This window comes from Corvus brachyrhynchos, unplaced genomic scaffold, assembly GCF_000691975.1.
Source record: "Corvus brachyrhynchos isolate BGI_N302 unplaced genomic scaffold, ASM69197v1 scaffold89, whole genome shotgun sequence".
NCBI classification, from domain to species: Eukaryota; Metazoa; Chordata; class Aves; order Passeriformes; family Corvidae; genus Corvus; species Corvus brachyrhynchos.
Genome location: NW_008246063.1, coordinates 25,973 through 26,258, shown reverse-complemented (window position 1 = coordinate 26,258; position 286 = coordinate 25,973). Strand labels below are relative to the sequence as shown.

Here is a 286-nt window from a genome sequence, read left to right as displayed (position 1 = left end):
CAGCAGCGCATCACCCGGGGGGGTGTCGGTGAAGATGTCGCTTCGTCGCGCCTACTCCATCAAGGACAAGCTCCAGGCCATCGAGAGGGTGAAGAAGGGCGAGCGCCAGGCGTCGGTGTGCCGGGCTTTCGGGGTGCCGGGGGGCACGCTCAGGGGGTGGCTGAAGGACGAGGCGAAGCTGCGCTGGTTCCTGGAGCAGCTCGGCGGCGAGGTGGGCACCCAACGCAAGAAGATGCGCTTGGCCAACGAGGAGGAGATTGACCGCGCCGTCTATGCCTGGTTCCTC

General features: G+C 66.8%; 1 protein-coding gene across 1 annotated transcript in view; it reads left to right on the top strand.

Moving 5' to 3' along the window:
- The first annotated feature begins 34 nt into the window (after positions 1-34).
- Positions 35-286, top strand: part of TIGD5 (tigger transposable element derived 5) — a 2,720-nt gene continuing 2,468 nt past the window's right edge. The window contains exon 1 of the mRNA XM_017746653.1: positions 35-279. Within this exon, the coding sequence (XP_017602142.1) occupies positions 35-279 (245 nt within the window). The remainder of the gene's footprint in view (positions 280-286) is intronic.